The 17,921-nt window shown below is 31.2% G+C and overlaps 3 protein-coding genes across 3 annotated transcripts; 1 reads left to right on the top strand and 2 right to left on the bottom strand.

Moving 5' to 3' along the window:
* Positions 1–6,511: 6,511 nt before the first annotated feature.
* Positions 6,512–8,546, bottom strand: K444DRAFT_554844 (putative cytochrome P450 monooxygenase). Its single transcript, XM_024876673.1, has 5 exons — positions 8,471–8,546; positions 7,701–8,421; positions 7,510–7,607; positions 6,888–7,453; positions 6,512–6,835 (listed from the first exon to the last, which is right to left on the bottom strand). The coding sequence occupies exons 1-5, from the start codon at positions 8,516–8,518 to the stop codon at positions 6,664–6,666; spliced, it is 1,605 nt and encodes a 534-aa protein (XP_024741466.1). The 5' UTR covers positions 8,519–8,546; the 3' UTR covers positions 6,512–6,663.
* Positions 8,547–13,114: 4,568 nt separating this feature from the next.
* Positions 13,115–13,842, top strand: K444DRAFT_554842 (uncharacterized protein). Its single transcript, XM_024876672.1, has one exon. The coding sequence runs from the start codon at positions 13,176–13,178 to the stop codon at positions 13,734–13,736; it is 561 nt and encodes a 186-aa protein (XP_024741465.1). The 5' UTR covers positions 13,115–13,175; the 3' UTR covers positions 13,737–13,842.
* Positions 13,843–15,652: 1,810 nt separating this feature from the next.
* K444DRAFT_608919 (uncharacterized protein) lies at positions 15,653–17,286 on the bottom strand. Its single transcript, XM_024879473.1, has 4 exons — positions 16,744–17,286; positions 16,372–16,699; positions 16,057–16,312; positions 15,653–16,002 (listed from the first exon to the last, which is right to left on the bottom strand). Exons 1-4 carry the CDS (start codon positions 17,163–17,165, stop codon positions 15,821–15,823), a joined length of 1,188 nt encoding a protein of 395 aa, XP_024741464.1. The 5' UTR covers positions 17,166–17,286; the 3' UTR covers positions 15,653–15,820.
* Positions 17,287–17,921: the final 635 nt, after the last annotated feature.

Here is a 17,921-nt window from a genome sequence, read left to right as displayed (position 1 = left end):
AAAGAAAGTCTATTTAATTATTTTAGAAAATCTTATAAAACTTATTTAATTATTTAAATAGCTATAATAGTTTAAGCTAAATTCTAATAATTAAAAACGAATTTAGTAAAAAGCTTTTTAAATACTTTCTATTAAATAAGAAAGATTTACTAGTATTTAGTATAATTAGAGATTTTAAATAATTAATATATAAGTAATATAAAATTTTAATTACTTATATTAAATATAATTATAAGAAAATAATTATTCTAATTTAAGAAATATTAGTTTATTAAATTTAAATAAAAAAAATAAGATATTAAAATCGAGCTTTTTTATATATATATATATAAGCCAAATAATAATACTAAATAAATAGAATAAGAGATTATAAATAAAGCTATTATAATATATTTAATAGCTAATTTATCTAAAAAGCTATAACTAGAAAGTTTTATAGCTACAATTTATTTATATAATTATAGTTTTTTATATATAAATAATTAGAGAATACTAAATAAAATATTTAATTTATAATTCTATAATTATTTCTATTAGTATAACCTAGAGCTTATAGTATAAATAATAATTAATCTCGGGTCTAATTAGAAAAAGATTTATATATATAGTTCTAGAACTTATTTAGTAATTAAAAATTATAAAATAAAATAAAATAATATTTAAAATAATATTATATAAGTATATTAAATATTTAATTAAATATATTATATCTAATATTTATAAAATCTGAATTTTTATATTTAATTAAATAATTATTATATATAATATTCTTAATAAAAAGAATTATAAATATAAAAAAGACTATTATATAGAAATTATAAAAAATATAATAGAATTACTTTTAGAAAATAAGATTTAGAATACTAAATTAATTTTTAATAATAAAGAATTATAATATAATAGCTTATTAAAATAAATAGAAAATAAGCCTAAACTAGAAAATAATAAATAAATATACTAATAAATTATAATTCGAGAATAGGAAATTATTATACTTTATTATTTTACTAATAAATTTAGTATTACATAATTATAATAATATATATAGCTAGCTAGTATTTAGAATACTAAAGCTCTTATATTTATAAGCTTCTCTCCTTAGTTTAGAATTCTCGAATTAAGAACTATTTTATCTGTTTTCTAAGCCTAGAGCCCGGTTTTATAATAGAAATTTTATAGCCTTATTAGAAATAAGACTTATAATTTTATAAAGTATTTTAAAGCTAGAAAATATATTAGAGCCTAGAAATAACAGAAATAAAGATACTAAATTCTTAAAAAAAACTTAATATTATAGAAAGAAATATAATAGAATATATTAGAATTATTAAAGAAATATATTAAATTAATAAAAACAAAAAAGAATTTTTTAAAAACTAATAATACGATTTACTAATAGCTTTTATAAATAAAGTAAAAAGCTTATTTATAAAATAAATAAAAAGATTAATAGAAAATAAATGAAAAAATCAATTATTAAAACTAGAAATAAGCTAATTTAAATATATTTATATAAAAGAAATAATTAAAATAGAAATCCAAATAAAGTTAATAATAATATAATTATTATAATAAATATATTATTATAAATAATAAATAAATCGAATTAAATTATTTATTTAAAATCTCTTTTAAAATCTTTTTAATCTAATTAGCTAAAGAATTATAAAAAGAAATTCAATTATAAAATTATATATATTATAATTATAATAATAGTTTAATTAAGAATATAATAATAAGAAAAATTCATATTAATAATTTTTTAAAGACTCTAAAGATATAAAATAATCTAGAGAAATATCTAGTTAGGAAATATTTTAAATTAGATATTAAACTAGATATTAATAACTTTAAAACTCGAAATTACTAGAAAATTATTTCTAGTAATAAAGTAAGTATATTTTTAATTCTTTTAAAATAGGTATTTATATATAAAACTAATTTTAATCAATATATTACTTAATATTATTTAAGGCTAGTAGTTTATAGAAATTTCTAAAAAGAGATATTATATCTATTTATATATATTACTATATTTATAATAAAGTTTTTTTAAATAGCTAATATAATTATAGTTTATTTTAATTTAGAAATAAAATAATTTAATATTATAAATATATTTATTAATATAAAAAGAGATTCTAATAGGCCTATAATAATATATAAGCTATTAGATAGTTTTAAAATATTAGGCTATATACTAGAGATAAATCGAGCTTTATATAGACTATAAGATTCTTTTATTTTATAATATAAGTATTAGATAAATACTTTTAAAAGAATTAGATTTTTTAGATTTAATAAAAAGCTTTATATTTATATAAATATAAATTATAAGATTTTTATTATAAGAAGAATAAAGTATATATTTAATTAATTATTATTTAGATTAAGGAAATTTATAAGTTTTATAATATATAAAATATAAAATAGTTTTTAGAAATTTATATAATTAGAAATTAGAAAACTAAAAAGCTTTAGCTAGTTTATAATACTTATATTAAGAAAATTACTAAGAAGTTTAAAATAATAAATAGAAAGTATTCTAGTATTTTATTACCTAAAATTAATTTTCGGAAATATAATAATTAAATTTATTTATATTAAATTAAAGTATATTAGAAAAAGATTAAATTATTACTTTATATTATAATTATAATTAGATTAAATATAGCTTTTACTACTTTAATACTCTTTTAGTTTTTAATAAATCTAGCTCTAGAATACTTTATAGCTATAAATTAGACTTTTTAATACTTATTTAGAACTCGGTTTTTAATAATTTAATATAATAGGAAATATAAAAAATATATAATTATAAATTATATTTAATATTTTATATATAAATAATCCAAATATATAATAATCGAGCTATAGATATATAATTTTTTTATTTAAAGATTTAATATTATAAAAAGCTACTTAATAAAATTTAGTAATTATTTCTTTAATTAAATTAGAAATATATAAAGTTACTTATATAATAAAGGAAACTATAGCTTTTTAGAATTTATTTAAGAATTTATAATTAGATTTTAGAAAGCTTTAAATTATATTTTATAATAATAAATAAACTATTTAACTAATTATTAGAGAAAATAAAAGAATTATTATAAAGCTCTATTATATTAATATTTAGAATATATAGCTATATTAAAAATATAATAAAGGCATTTTTTAAATTATATATCTTTAAATAAATAATATATTTATAACCGGATTTATTAAAAATCTATTTTAATTTAAATTCGAGAATTTTAAAGCTTTATTAAATCTTTAGAATATTAAAATAAAAATAAAAATAATTAAATAATATAAAAAGAAGCTTTTATTTATATCTTTTATTTATAAAATCTATTAAAATAATAGAGCTTAAAAGCTAATAGCAGGAAATCTAAAAGCGCTTTATTATAATATTAATAAGCTTATATAAAAGGCCTTTTATCTAATTAAACTACTTTTTCTTTTTAGTTTAAATATTAGTAAAAGAGCTTTTATTACTATTCTCTTTATTAGATTTAGTAATCTCAAATATAATATAAATAAATATTTTTAAAAAATCAGAATTTATAAAGAGACTTAAAAAAAAAGCTTATAATATCTTTAGTAATTAGAAGTTTAGTAAAAAAAAAAGCTATATAATAGAAATATAAGAAATCGAAAAAATAATATAAGAATAACTAGAAGTATATTTCTAGTAATAAAAACTTCTATTAATAATATTATAGTAAGAACTATTACTTTTACTTTTTAGAATAGAAAAGATTATATTAAATTAAAATAAGCTTTAAAATAATATAAAGAACTTATAGTAATTTATATAAGAAATTTCTTTAAGACTAATATAAATAAAATAAGAAATATAAGGTTTTAATATAGCTTTCTTTATCTTTAATAAAGAAATATTAAAAGTATTAGAAAATATAACAGGAATTCAAATCTCGATATTTTATTAAATATAAGTTTTATATTAATAATTAAAAGCCATACTTATAATAGACTTATAAGCTATTTAATATTATTTAAAATTAGTAAAAAGTAAAATAAAAATATATTTTAAATTAAAAATATCTTGAATTTATAAGCCAGAATTAATTTAATAATAATATAAAAAGAAATAAAACTAATATAAGCTATATTTATAATAATTAGAAGCTTGGAAAAAGTATTAAAGAAAAGTAATTTAATTAGAGACTCTAATATTAGTAGAAAAAGAAGTTATATATAAGGCTTTTCTAGAATTTAGTAATATAAAAAAATAATATATACTAAGTTTATTTAGTTAAAATATTAATATAATTCTATAAAACTTATATATTAGACGATTTTTACTATTTTAAAGCTTTCTAATTAAATAGAATAAATAAAATAAAATATTATATTTTCCTAAAAAATATATTTTATTTTCTTAAAAAGTATATTATAATAAGAATTACTAAATTAGGGCTAGTATAATTACTTTATTTAATTAGAATCTATATATTTATTTCCTAAAGCTTTATATTTTATTTAAGCTCTTTTTAAGCTAGTTTAATTAATTCTTTTATTATTTAATATAATTTCCTATTTTATAATTTTTATATATATTAAATAAAAAGTTCTATTTTTATAAACTTATTTATAAATTTTCTAGAAATATTAATATAGTATTTAATTTAGAAAAAACTATTAATAAAATAATTTAAGCTAGTAAAAGCTTTAAAAGCCTTAATAGAAATTAATATAGTTCCGGATTATATAATATTTTATTTTAGAAAATTAATTTATTATATTTTTTTTCTATTATATTCTTTCTAATAATTTTATTACTAATATATATATAAGGCTTATAAGGTTATAAAATAGGGCTTAAAAGTAATAATTAAATTATTAGTCTATAAATATCTATTATTTTAGAATTTAATTATAGAATAGCCTTTATATAATTTTTTTTAATTTTCGGGTTTTTAAAGAAAATTCTAATATATTACTAATATATATTTATAAAAATACAAATATTTAATTTCTTAAAGAATTCTAAAGCTTTTTGCTTTTATTATTCTAGAATCTATTACTTATATTTCTGAAATTCTATTACTTTAATAATATTTATATTTCTAATAATTCTAAATTAGTTTATTTAAAATTCTTTATAGAATTAAAAGAAATAAACTTTAAATATTATTATAGATATAATATTTAGGGCTTAAAAAGTAAAATAAAAGATTTAAAGCGAAAAAAGAGAAAACTAAAATATAGAAAGCTAGAAAAAAATATATATATTTTATAATATACTAGTTTATAAAATAATAAAATATAAATAATTATTTATAAAACGCGAAATTATATAATTATATCTTATATATATATATATTTTTACTTATATTTTATTACTTTTAAGTCTTATAACTAATTATATAACTTCTAAAGTAATAGCTATATTAATATAAAGAATTAAGAAGAAAAAATTAAGAAATAAGAAATAGAAATATTAACTTCATTTATATATTTTATATAAATATTTTAAAAAGCAAGTATTATATAAGAAATAATTATATTATAAACTTATATAATTTTATTTAAAAAGAATTCAATTATATTTTACTAAAATAATATAATTAATTTATAAGAATTAATTTAATAATACTTTATTTAAAAGTCTTAATTTAATAAAATAAAATATAATAAAATTTTCTTTAGTAATATATTTAATATTAAAGAATTTATATTAATAAGAAGTTTTAAAAGCTTAAAGTTATATAAATTTAAAAATAAAATTTATTCTAAGAAACTTTATTTTTTAAGTTTTTATTATTATTTTAAAAAAAATCTATAAGATTTATAAATATTATATAAAACTCTTTTTATTAATTATTATTATTAAAAAAAATACGGAATTAAAGGCAATTAAAATTCTTTATTAAATTAAAATAGTTTTATTCAAAAAGTATTTAAAAGAAATCTAATTATTATATTAAATATGAATTCTATTTATTAATTCTATTTTAAGCTAAGTTTAAAAAAATTAAAGAAAAATTTATTATATTTAATTTTAACTAGTTTATTAATTTATTTATAAGCTATAATAATAATTTTAATAATATATTTATTTAAAAGAATTTTAAGGCAAAATAATAAAATATAATTAGAAAGCTAATTAGAAAGATTTAAAAATTATAAAATTAAATACTTTAAAATATTAAAAACATTAATTTAAATTTAAACTTTATTCTTTTATTTAATTATAATAAAAGAAACTTCTAAAGTAATATTAAGACGAGTTACTAAATATATTTTATTATTATAATATATTATATAAATTACTAAATAAAAACTTTAATTGAAATAAATAAGGTACTAAGTAATTAAATATATTATATTTAAAAAGTAAAAATCTTTAAACTTTTAACTAGTTCAGGCACTTAATTCTAATAAATAGCTAAATCCCAATTGAGCTCTGGGAGAAAGTAAAATATTTCGACCAAGAATTCTTGATAAGAATAACGTAAAAGTTAATTGAATGCACCACGCTATAAACAGTGCACAAGTAGGTAAAACTAGGCGTAATGCTATAAAGAGTAAATAGTAAGTTTCAACTTGACACGCAAAAGAGGCAAACGGCATTCTTCCCTCGACAATTGTTTAACCGTAAAAAGTCCAACTCTGGCTCGTTTATCGTCTGACTCATCGCTGCTGCTCATTCTTCGTCACTGGTGTCAAGTACGCGTCTAAGGGCAGCTTCGACCATAAGAAGTATGCTTTTTGATCCAACCAATTGAAATCCGGATCCGCAAGTTCAATATCAAAGTTAAAAATCATGCGCGCGAGAATGAGCCGCATTTCAGCATACGCTAGGCTGCCAAGTATGTCAGCGGGTTGTTTAGCAGAGTGAGGGCAGGTCGACTTACTTGCGACCCAAACAGTTTCTTGGGCCAATGTTAAAGGGCTGGACCATTTTGAGATTATCGCCAGCGAACTCCGGAGACCGGTCCTTGGAAACTCGCTCCGAAGGAGGTTCCGTGTCGCGTTTGAACTGCCTAGGGTCATGGAACATAGGGGCAGATCCGTCTCTCAAAAATCGCTCTGGACGATATTCCATCGGGCGTTCGAAGTGCTTGGGGTCATGGAACATAGGCCAATGCCACACAGCAACATCGGTTCCTTCAGGGACGAAATGGCCCGCAATGTTCACACCTCCTTTAGGAACCGTTCGGAGCGGGCCGATAGGAACAGGTGGATAATATCGCATTGCCTCATTCAGGCAGGCAAGCATATACGGTAAGTTTGTGACTGAGGCCAAAGTGATCTCGTTATCTGAGGTGAATGAAGAACGTATTTCCTGTGTCAATTTGTTCAACGCCTCCGGGTGCTTTAATAAAATGAAAGTCATGGCGGTAAGGAGTGTAGCTGTTGTCTCCGAGCCGGCAACCAAGAGCGTACTTGCGTTACCCAAGAGCTGTTCGAACTGGAGATTCTAAACCATTGTTTTGGTCAGCACGACCAAGTAGAATGGTGTTGGCGTGACCATACCCAGGCGTCCTTCTTTTGCAAAATGCAATCGATAAAATCTGGCCTCTGCGTTTCTAAATCCATGCGGCGGCGCAGCTTTTCCGTCGACTGCTGAGTATCTAGAATATAAAGATTTAGTGATTGAGATCAATTAGACTAATGACCGAAGACTAGAGCCACAAAAGTGGTGATAAGAGAGGGAGTGGACATACGATTCTTGCGCTTCTTGTTGAAGAATCGTCTCACCAGCCAGTTAAACGGATCCTCGAGCCCCAGGTACCTGAGGACCAGCAGCGGTATGAAATCCTCGATGGTGCCATTAATGGCCACTACCCATGGATCGTACGCAGCACGCTCTAGGCAGCCGGACCCCTCCCCGAAAGTCAGATCACTGATTATATCGACTGTAACCCAATTATACCACGATTTCAGGTCCATCCGTCCTCGTCTCTTCTCATCCGGACGATCCCCATCAACGCAGTACTTCCGCAGTTGGCGCACTAGCTGATCGACATACCCCACAATGATGGGCTCCTGCTCGCGTAGACTACGCTCGCTGAACCCATGGCTTAACACTCGCCTTAGCAATGCATGGTTCTCGCGATTCTCACCGATGATATTGGGTAAGGTACCCTTCGTTCGGTAAAACCTCTCGGACTTGGGCAGCTCGTCCACGCCTGCATTCATGCCAACCCGATGGCCATAAATATCAGTCCAGGCCTCGGCTGCGGTAAACGAGAGCTCGTCTGGGGCAATGCGCACTACCGAGCCGTACTTCGCGTGCAACGGTAGCAGGCGAAAAGTAAGTTTGCCCTTCGCCATGTAGTAGACATAGGGTAGGCAAGTTGCCTTCCAGAGCGGCGGACCCGGAAATTTGGCGAGCGGGTGGAAGAAGATGTTGTATACCATCCGAAAGGCGCAAAAAAGCAAGCCCTGCCACAGTGTGAGTATCCTAAGTGAAGTATGAAGCGAGCTATTATACTATAACGGCTGCAACGCCGATCACATTAAGGCAGTTGAGAAGCAGCATTGTAGCGTTCGTTGCTAATTGTGGTTTGTCTGTCCTGTATGAAACGAATCGCTAGCAGAAGAGTAGCTTGTGCTGAAGAGCGATGGTAAAGCGAAGGATCAAAGATTTCTCTCTTGACAGCGGTATTTGTTCAAGAAATACCATCATCTTAGCCGATATGATCTTGCTTTCACCCACCCTTGGCAAAGCAGGGTCGTCGTATTCAGTGTGTCAAAAAATAATTAAGGTAATTAATCATACTTTTAATTTAAACCTAGGCCCTTAAGCGTATTAAATTTTAAGAGCAAAAAACTAAGGCCTAGTAATAGTGCAACTTTCCACGGTTTACCCACACAAATTTTAGTGTAATTTGCGTATCGGTAGTTCTTGCATATTAGTTTCCCTTGCTTATAAGGCGTTTTAAGCAATTTGTAAGAGAGAACTGCCGAATGATTATAATGGCGTGATGTTAGGTTTATATAATGCGGATTTTTCCTTATCAAGTGTTTATATGCAATATTAAAGTTTTGCATGACGCGTACTTTATGCATTGCTAGGGATTCAAAATCGGCCCTATATAAGGTAAATAGGGAAACCAGAACCGATTCCCTATTAGAAATATAGCGGTTAAGTATTTATATAATACTAGTAAGAGTCTGAACTTTATTCTTTTATATTATTATTCTAATAAAGTATAATAAAAGTCATAATATATTAAAAGAATATATAGTATTTAGATTATTATTTTATTATTTTATTATTATATTTAAGAATTAAATTATAATTTAAGTTAAAGTAATAATTATTTCAAGTTTAAAAATAGAACTAAACTTGAAAGATTAATTATTATTTAAAATTAAAAGAGTTTTTTTTAAATAAATCTAATTAACTTATTAATATATTTAAGGCTTAATACTTAATTTGAATTAAAGTAATAAATAAAGAAATACAATTTTGAGATTACTAAAAAGAATATTAAATTATAATATTAAAAACCAAAATAATTTCGATTTTATTATATAAAATATTTCTATTTCTAATTATAATATTATATTTAAAAGTTAGGCTTTATAAAAAAAAATAAAAGAAAGTTTAATAATTATAAAAATCAAAATATTAAAATTAATAATTTAATAATTAATAAAAATATAAAAAGCTTTAAATAAGTTAAATAAATAATAATATAAAATAAATTAAAGTTTTATATTAAAAAACTCTCTTTAAATTATATTTTTATTATATAATAACAAATTTTATAATTTAAGTTTATATATATAATAATATATTTATAATAAGCTTCTATTACTATTTTCAAACTAATAATTATATTATAACTAATACTAATGAAAAATGAAAAATAATATAATTATAATTATAATGAAATAAAAAATTTAAAATCTAATATTAATTTTTATAATAATATAGGTTTTAATTTTAATATATACTAAAATTAAAAAAGAAGTTATTTATTATTATATATTTTTAAAAGCTTTTATATCTTTTTATATTTATAAAAATAATTATAACTCGAGTTTAAATTATATATAAAACTATTTTTTATTAATAATTTCTTTATAATTTCTTTTAAAAAAATATAAAATAAATAAATATTAATTAAATCAAATAAAGAAACTTTAATAGCTAAAAGTCAAATCTTTAAATATTAAGAAAGAAACTAAGCTATTTTTATATATAAGACTTTTAAAGAATTATTAGAAATATATATTTAATTTTATTAAAATTTTAGTAATTTCTAATTAATATAATATTACTATTTTATATTTTTTATATTTAATTAATTCTTCTTTTATTTATTTATTATAATTCTAATATTATTATTAATATAATTCTTTTTATTAAAATTTTAATAAGCTTTTTAACGTTGTTAAATTATAATATAACTTTTATTTAATATTAGTATTATATATATATTAAATGTAATTATTAAAATAAATTTACTTTTTTTTAATAGTTATAAAGTTTTATTTATATAAATAGGAAACTTTTTAATTATTAAATTAATTTAATTTACTTATAATATATTAATTTCTTAATTATATTAAAATTATCTTATTTTATAATATTTATATATATATATTTTATTTTTAAAAAAAATAACTTATAATATAATATAATTACTTTTTAATATAATTTTACTATTATATAATAAGGCTAATAAATATAGAAGTTATTTAATATAAAACTTTAATATAATTCTTTTTTAATATAATTCTTTTTTAATATAATTCTTTTTTAAATATAATTCTTTTTTTAAATATAATTCTTTTTTTTTAAATATAATTCTTTTTTAATATAATATTAAAGTTAAATAAATATTTAATAAAAATAAAGTTATATATAATAATATTAAATTATAAAGCTAAATTACTAATTATATATAACTAAACTAAATAAGATTTAAATCCTACTTTAAGAACTTTTAATAAGTTTAATAAGAAAATAGAAATAAATATTATTATAATATCTTAATAAGTTAAAAGAAGTAATTATATTCTGGATAATAAATATTCGTAAGATTAATATTTAGATAATATAGAAACTAGAACCGATTTGCGAGGAAGTTAAAAGAAGGCCCCCTAAGTATAATCTAGCTAAGTTATTAGCGTGCTTAGGACTTAGGGCTCGGCTCCGGTTAGAGCAGCGACTGCTTACGTCCAAAGACAGAAACGGACTTTAGTGACGGAAGTTTTCGTGGCAGATTATAGAAGACAATTTCCCGAATCAACAACACCAAACGCAACGCTCAATGTCTTTAATGTTACTCCGCATTTATTTTCCGACGCTACATTCCGTTGCCCCGATGCTGTGACTGCATATGCACGGTTCAAAAATAAGTTGTTTAAGGATATTTATTATTTTGAGTTTAATCGGAGTTACTCGTTATATGATCGGGATCCGAATTCGCCTGTGTGTCACCCGCCTCCGACTCCTGAACATCCATATTGGGATCCTTCATTGGAGTATTTCAAATGTCATTCCGGGGATCTGTAGTAAGTAATTCTCGAGGCCCAATTTTGCCTCGCAGATAAATTCAAGAAGGAGAGTTTGAGGAGGTTCGAATTTCAATGCTTCTTCGCGAGGGAGAAAAGAGAAACCAAGTGACACTCTCCAGCTACGCATTCAGCAATCTCGCATTCATTGGCTTGCCCCTACGCAACGACGACGATTTGCGTTTCTCACAATTCATCGTGGATTCTTAGGCCAACTTCATCACTCCATACATGCCAAATCCCTCCCTAGCTTCCTGCCAGCAAGAGGACATACAAATGCTAGTGCAGAGCTTTCTGCGGCAGGTGTTTGGGAGCTGGTCAGGGAAGGTGGTCTTACGATGAGGAGGTTGCAGTGGTCTAGTCATCAGACTGAGTTTGGAGAAAAAGCGGCTTGTGCTGTTTTAGATTTGCCCCTGGGGTATTATTTGACCCAATGATAATTTAACAAAGGAGAATAAAGAGCAGGAGCCGCCATGGCCCTTCCACTTACTCGCCAATCTCCTCCCTCTTATCTCCTCCTTCAAACCATCGAAGTCCCATTTCTCAACTAACTTCCACCCAGCCGACCTAGGGACCCACCCCCCCCGGCTGCTTTACCGGCGCCCCCAAAGTTCCACAGCAAAGCGCAAAGCGGAGCTCTCTGCGACAAACGACAGCAAATCCCAAGCTTTTAACACTGCAATGGATATAATGTGGGCATTACCGAGTGCGATATGGATAATCGGGTGTTTGATGGCGGGTTTATTCAGCGTGGGTTTCTGGTGAAGTTTTTGGGGGGTGGAGGTGCAGGCGTGATGTTGCTGTGAGATGTGAGGACGGGGAGAAGATCAGTGGGATTGTTTTCTTTGGACCGAGAAAGAAAGGGGTAACTAATCACGTGATTCCATTCTCAAATCTTTTCTGGGCATTTTTGCCAGCATTTTGGTTGAAGAAGCTGTAACGGTAGTGTAAGATCGTTCCTCCTTTCCTGTAGAGCTGCGGAAAGTCGGTATTTGAGGAAATCGCGGCGGCAATGTGAAAGCGAATCGCACTAAAATTCAACTTCAACCAACAATCTTCCCAACTTTCCTTCCTCAACCTGTTCCAAACTTTCCTGCATCAACCACCATCTTCTTTCCCCATGTGCTGCGGGCCACGCTGCTGGTACCGCGGGCTTTCTTTCGTAAAATACAACGTCTTCGGACTGCCCAATCTTCTTCTACCCCTCGTCATGAAGCAAGATCCCAGCAGTACACGTCCGAAGCTGGGCAGAACCTAACGCGAGGTCTCTTCAAGTTCAACGACCTGTAGGTTGAAGTTTCTCTTATCTTCTTCAGCGCGACCTCACCTTTCTACCAGCAGACAGAATGCCTCGAGGTGAACTCGACGAAATGCCTACGCCCCGATGCTACACCTGCAATGGAGCAGCCTTCGACAGTCGATCACACCTCTACGCACATCTCTCGGAATTTGGACAGGCCAAAGCATGGGCTTGCGGCTATTGTGATAGGATCTTCGCTAGCCAGGAGAGTCTGGGGTAGCACGAGGACGCCGTGCATGACTTCGAATGTCCAGCCTGCGATTCGATATTCTGGACCCAGGAGCAAGTCGATGACCATGTGAAGGACGCTCACCTATTCGGCTGCTCTCCGTGCAACCGAAACTTCAATACCCAGGGCGCTCTTGACATGCATAACAACGATGTTCATTCCCACAAATGCATGCGCTGCTCCGTTGGCTTCCGAACTCACGCCATCCTCCAAGCTCATCTCGATTCCACTGGACACAGATTCGGTGCTCCAAATCGAAATGAAATCTCCACCACGAATTCTGCACCTCAGCAGCATGTTTCCCCGCCCTCACTCCCACGTTGTGAGCCCTGCAAAGCCACATTCGACAACCAAGCTACCCTGGACGAGCACAACAAGGCGTTGCACATCTTCAACTGCGATGAGTGCCCTGCGACTTTCAAAACCCAAGCAGAACTACAGAGTCATGTGGCCGAGGCCCACGCTTTCAAATGCCCGAAATGCAATCTGAAGTTCAGATCTGAGACCGGAATGCAGCGACATATCGGAGATACGCACAGCTTCGAGTGCAAGAAATGCGCTTTGGTCCTTGGTAGCTTGGCTGCTCTTGGCGACCACACCACGGATAGGTATGAGTTCAAGTGCGAGAAATGTCCAGCAATTTTCAGGAGCCCTCGAGAGCTTGTCGATCACCACCTTTCCGCACACAACTTCAAATGAAATAGATGCGAACATATCCTGAGCAGTCCGGATTCATTGCAAAAGCATCCCGCGGACGCCCACTCATTCAAGTGCAGAGAGTGTGGTGGTATCTTCGAAAGCCAAGAGGCAGTTGAGCAACATCGGATAGATGTCCACGTCTGCAAATGCAACAAGTGCCCCAAGATATTCGCAAACCTCCAACAACTCATTGTTCACGTCTTCGCAAGTCATCTCTTTCGATGCAACGTCTGCCCTGCTTTGTTCGAGATTGCCGAACACGTCGAATTTCACAAGTCTGTCCCTCATCCTCCAGTTGCAATAAAGGCCGCGATTAACCCTTCGGTTGCAAACCCGTCTATCAATTTGGGCCAGCAAGCCCCGCCTCCAACTACTCCGACCCCGCCAGTTACTGCACAGCCCATCATGAACCAGAGTCATGCTTCTGTTGTTCACGGCCAAGGCATTTACTGTCAAGGCTATAAGTTGCGTCTCTTACACCAGGAGAACTACTGCAGTGATTGCAAGGAGAGTTTCGAAGACGAGGAGGGAGTTCAACGCCACTTTGAAGAGTCACCTTTTCACAAAGACGAGGTTCTGGGATGCAGTGAACGCAAGATCGGATTCCTGAACCAGCTTGAGCTACACCAACACCTTGACTCTAAATCGCATGCTCTCACCTGGGTCTTGTTCGTGGTATGAAAAATCGAAGCTGCACGGTGTGCAAACTGAGAGGCTAGCGGTTGCTTGATTGCAAAAGGGTTGAGTGATCTGAGCATTTTCATTCAATTTCAATGAACACAGGTGGAATTAGATGGCAAGTTGACGCTGGTGGGTGAGCAGCACCTTGCTTCAAATAGGATTTGACTGTTGCAGACACCCTGGATTGCTAGTATGTAACATTGAAGAGGGAACACTTGCAGAAATCAACAAGTTGCACATCTATGCTTGAACTCTCTGATTCGGTTCAACGTGTGAAAACTACGAAAGATGCCCTCCCTTTCCTCAAACTGAACCTAACCAACAACCTCAGCCCTCCTAGCACTCCACTTCTCACACCCCTTACACCCACACACCTCCCATACCCCCTTCTCCTCTCCTCTCTCCCCTTCCCGTAGACGGATTTCTTCCCAAAGCAAACTTTCTAGCGTTTCTTGCTTGGATATCGGTAGTATAATTTCTTTCGCATCCCGGGTTTCCGCGCTATTAATGAGCCGTGCTGCTTCTCGACATGATTCCATGAATGTTAAAAGAGAGAGGGAAGTTGTATATTGAGTGTTAAAAGCAAGGCATTCCCTGGGCCAAGTCGAGATGCCGTGTTTGATGCGCGAGGGGATGCATGAGAGGCGGGTGAGGGCTGGGTTGGGATTGGGGTTTTGTGAGGGGGTGGCTGAGGGGGGTTTCATTTTTGGAGGATGAGGTTGCTTGGGGTGGTCGTTGACTGTTGGCTCTTGGGTCGATGGTTAGATACTGGTAGTTTAATGCTGGGGTTTGAGTGCTTGGAGAGTGGCATGGAATCTAGGCGGGAAAGGCGACGGAGGGTGTGCTAAGTATTGGGAATGGGTTGAGAGAAGATTGGGTAGGGAAAGGTGGTATTCACGAATGGGGTGGATGTGCTTGAGTTTAGAATGGGGCATTGGATTTAATAAGTTAACTTGTTATTCACTACGAACATTTCGGAGTTGATCATCTCTTCATCAAGGGCGAGATTACGCGAGCTAGCCCCTGAGCTCCTGAACTCTCGATGCCCGCGCCCTGTGACCAATAATTCTCAGTTTGTTATTGAGAGCCCGAAGTTAATATTTTTGGTCTCTCTAGTCAAACACTATACCTTGGTGATGAGTCCCTTTACCAAAAGCACTGAGGAGCCAATTCGGCCGACGACGCAAAAAGGGGGGGAACCGGTGAACGCCATCAGAACAAATTGCAACCTGGTTGAGAAGGGTAATTTCAAGGTATGGTAGAGATTCTCTAGGCATATACACTACTTACGAAATTGTAGGTTCTGGACTTCTGCCACTTCCTCCCAAACATCTGAGCGGAGGCGTTCCTGAACACTTTGATGCACTTAGCCTAGTGGTTATCATATCAAAGCTGTACTTGATTCACAGTTCCTCCAAACCAGGCCCTCCTGAATGTCGTTTGATCAATCCCAATGCCTCGTGAATGGCGCTTGGTAAGACTTCCTCTGACAGTACACCAGAGTTGGCAAAAAAAGCAACTGCAAATCTCAAAGTGTACGTGAACCATACAAATGTCCACGCACTTCCAATAGCTCTCGTGAATCCTGTCAACTCGTGCAATTAGTATCCGTATCTCTGGGATGGTGGGTAGATATTACGGGACTCCTTCACTCCAGCTTTCTTCGCAAGGTAAACAACAAAGTCTTCCAGAGTGATTGCCGCGGGTTGCAACATAAAGAACGCCGCCTGACTTAGGTTGTTCGCGTTGGAGCTGGTGGGCATATTCATGGCGCCTATGTGGTGGATTGCAGTCGTAGTAATAAATGCCAGGTATAGTTGTGTGTATCTGGACACCAGGGTGCCATGCCGGATGGGGATATACTTAGTAATGAGATTGAATGGGAGGGTAAGTTTCTGTTTGAGGTTAGTACTGTAAGCCACCTGCTGATTTCAGTCCCAACATAATTACATACCCTTCTGAGGTTCTGGTGCCAGAACTTACCCCAAAAAGCTCGAACGGATGACACATCACTCAGGCGACCCATAATTGGAGGCCAATCTTGCGGGGTGTACAACCCGGTCGCCACGGCCAGGGCAGAACCCGCTGAATACTGCAAATTGAGAGCACAGTAATTCATGATCCCGACCATCAGAGCAAAGAAAGCTTGTTTGGGCAACGAATCAGAAAAGATGTCTGGGGCGGACATGGACTTGTACAATGACACGGTGAATGGGTACCGGCACAAATCGTAGAGGAGGTACCAAATACAAGCTTTCAGAGCCTCTGTTGCGACGAACTTCCTGAACTTGTCAGTGGCTGCAAGGCATCGCCAATGAGTACTTACCATTTTTTGGTTGAGAGGGGTGCCGCTTCCGGAACATTCTTGACTTTCCAATTCCATCCTATACCTCGATATGTCGTATTTAGGCTCCATGACCAGCTCAGCTTTTCCCACCAAGTTTTCGGAATCTTCTCCTTGTCTTCGTCGCGAGAGAACTCATCCGGCAAGTGAAGGACGCAGAAGTCTAACCATTGAGTGATGAGTAGAAGGGTCTGAATTGGGAGCATGTAGTCTTGAGCAAACTTCCCTGAAGTCGCCTTGGGTATCTGAGCTGAAAGGTAGAGGGTGATGGCTGAGACCGAGAGGGTGTTGGCCAGGCTAGGAGGCAGAACAGTGCCAACTAGGCAAACGAGGAAGATGCTTGGGATGAGATGAGGCCTTGTAGCTAGAGGCCTAGCCTTGTCTGGGACGAAGGAGGGAAACATGGTGCGGTTGGCTTGTTGGGTCCAGACTCGACTCGAATTGAGGCCAGGAGACAAGCAACTTGTCGCCGTCACGTTTTGCGGCAAGAAACTATGTCCAGGCTTCAGGAGTAAGCAACCGTCTCCACAAATTGAGATTGATCCAAGTTACATCTTATAGTGCGAGGAAAGAAATGGTTGTCATCGCGGCTGAAATTTCGGCCGACTGATTTCCCTGCAAGCCCCGGCCGCTTTTTACCAGGGGTCCCGATATGACACAGTCATTTTAGATTAACCAAAAGATCATTGATCTGTTCTTGACTGTTACGCGAGAGAATAGTAGGCCGGGCTCTGAAGCTAAATATAGCTACAAAGAGAAGTTGGAGAAATGCTTGAAGATATTGAGTGACGAGGTCCCGGCCGCTCCGCTAAAATCAGAGCTAGCCCCGGAGCTTTCGTAGGGCCGCCAGGGCCCAAAATCTGATCTACCCTGCTGTGTTATCAGTAAATCTGATCTACCCTCTCCCCCCGCCGCATTAAGCTGGCCAATTAATTAATGCGATGAACCTTACGGGCTCCATAATCTGTAGAAAGAGTAGATTTAGCGATATTTATAGGGCCTGTACGCTATATTTTGGCCCCGGAAAGCCTGCAAGGCCCTGTAGTTACAGTGCTTCCCTCGCTGCCGGGCAATACTTATGACCGCGACCTCCATAGCTATTTCCAATTCTCAAACTCTATGGAACTTTAATAAAAACCTCACTAAAAGTATATTTAAAT

This window comes from Hyaloscypha bicolor (genome assembly GCF_002865645.1).
Source record: "Hyaloscypha bicolor E unplaced genomic scaffold K444scaffold_19, whole genome shotgun sequence".
Classification (NCBI taxonomy): Eukaryota; Fungi; Ascomycota; class Leotiomycetes; order Helotiales; family Hyaloscyphaceae; genus Hyaloscypha; species Hyaloscypha bicolor.
This window is presented reverse-complemented; position numbering and strand designations above follow the sequence as displayed.